We start from the raw sequence: 908 nt of genomic DNA on the forward strand, positions 1-908 counted from the left end.
AGTATTTCGCAATTAATCCGTCTTGTTCACATTGTACAATACAGGCGAACTATCCCGTAACTGAATGGGTACGAACGGTTTTAAAGTCAAAACAGAAAATGACTTTTTCGTGGTTATATGCTCACGTTGTCGTCAAAACCTAAAATTTGGTGATTTCACGTTGTTGTTTGATGGAGTACGACAAAGAAATGCAAGAAATTCGTGCTGCACGTGCAACACGATTATATTTCCTTTTCAACCAATCAAATTCTTGCCGTCGTCTTTTCTCAAACTCCCTATTATTGTGGTTTGCAGATTTTAATGCCCTTTGTCATTGACAAAAATTAGTTTACGCATCTATAGCAATGAACATCATGTGCGCCCGATAGGAAGAAGAAAACCGCCAGTTTGTTTGATTGTAAGCTGATGTAATAAGCTAAACATGTTATCTTCAGTAACTGTCCCCAGAAATACCTTTGTACTGCACTGTGTTTTCCTCGGGGTAACGATTATAAGCTTATGTAATAAGCTACAGTAAACAATAACTTATTGCTTAATACTTTCGTATTTGTTTTACAAGGCTGTTTTGGCATTGTAACAGAAGGTCTGTTACCCTGATTGGCAATAAAGACCTGGCTCAATCAGCAAAAACAAATGTATTTACCTTCCTTTTCAGTGGTTAGGAATCTAACCTAACACTTCACATTCCTCACACGCTATTAGTGTGTTCCCGGAAATAGGTACACATTTGCTGTATTATTTCCCTTTTTCCAGTGACACGTGCCTTTCCATTAAACATTTCTTTGAAGACATTTGAGAGACCCTCAACTCCACCGCTTTTGAAGGCCAAGACCAAGTGAGCATAGGAGAGACCAGATCGTGCTGCTTTCTCAGCAATTCCCTTTGAAATTGCTTTTGCAATTAAGGGT

General features: G+C 38.4%; 1 protein-coding gene across 1 annotated transcript in view; it reads right to left on the reverse strand.

Moving 5' to 3' along the window:
- Window positions 1-688: 688 nt before the first annotated feature.
- LOC138002715 (uncharacterized) overlaps window positions 689-908 on the reverse strand; it is a 7,445-nt gene continuing 7,225 nt past the window's right edge. Inside the window, exon 4 of the mRNA XM_068848703.1 lies at window positions 689-908. This exon is cut by the window's right edge and continues 557 nt beyond it. Within this exon, the coding sequence (XP_068704804.1) occupies window positions 689-908 (220 nt within the window).

This window comes from Montipora foliosa, chromosome 5 (assembly GCF_036669935.1).
Source record: "Montipora foliosa isolate CH-2021 chromosome 5, ASM3666993v2, whole genome shotgun sequence".
Classification (NCBI taxonomy): domain Eukaryota; kingdom Metazoa; phylum Cnidaria; class Anthozoa; order Scleractinia; family Acroporidae; genus Montipora; species Montipora foliosa.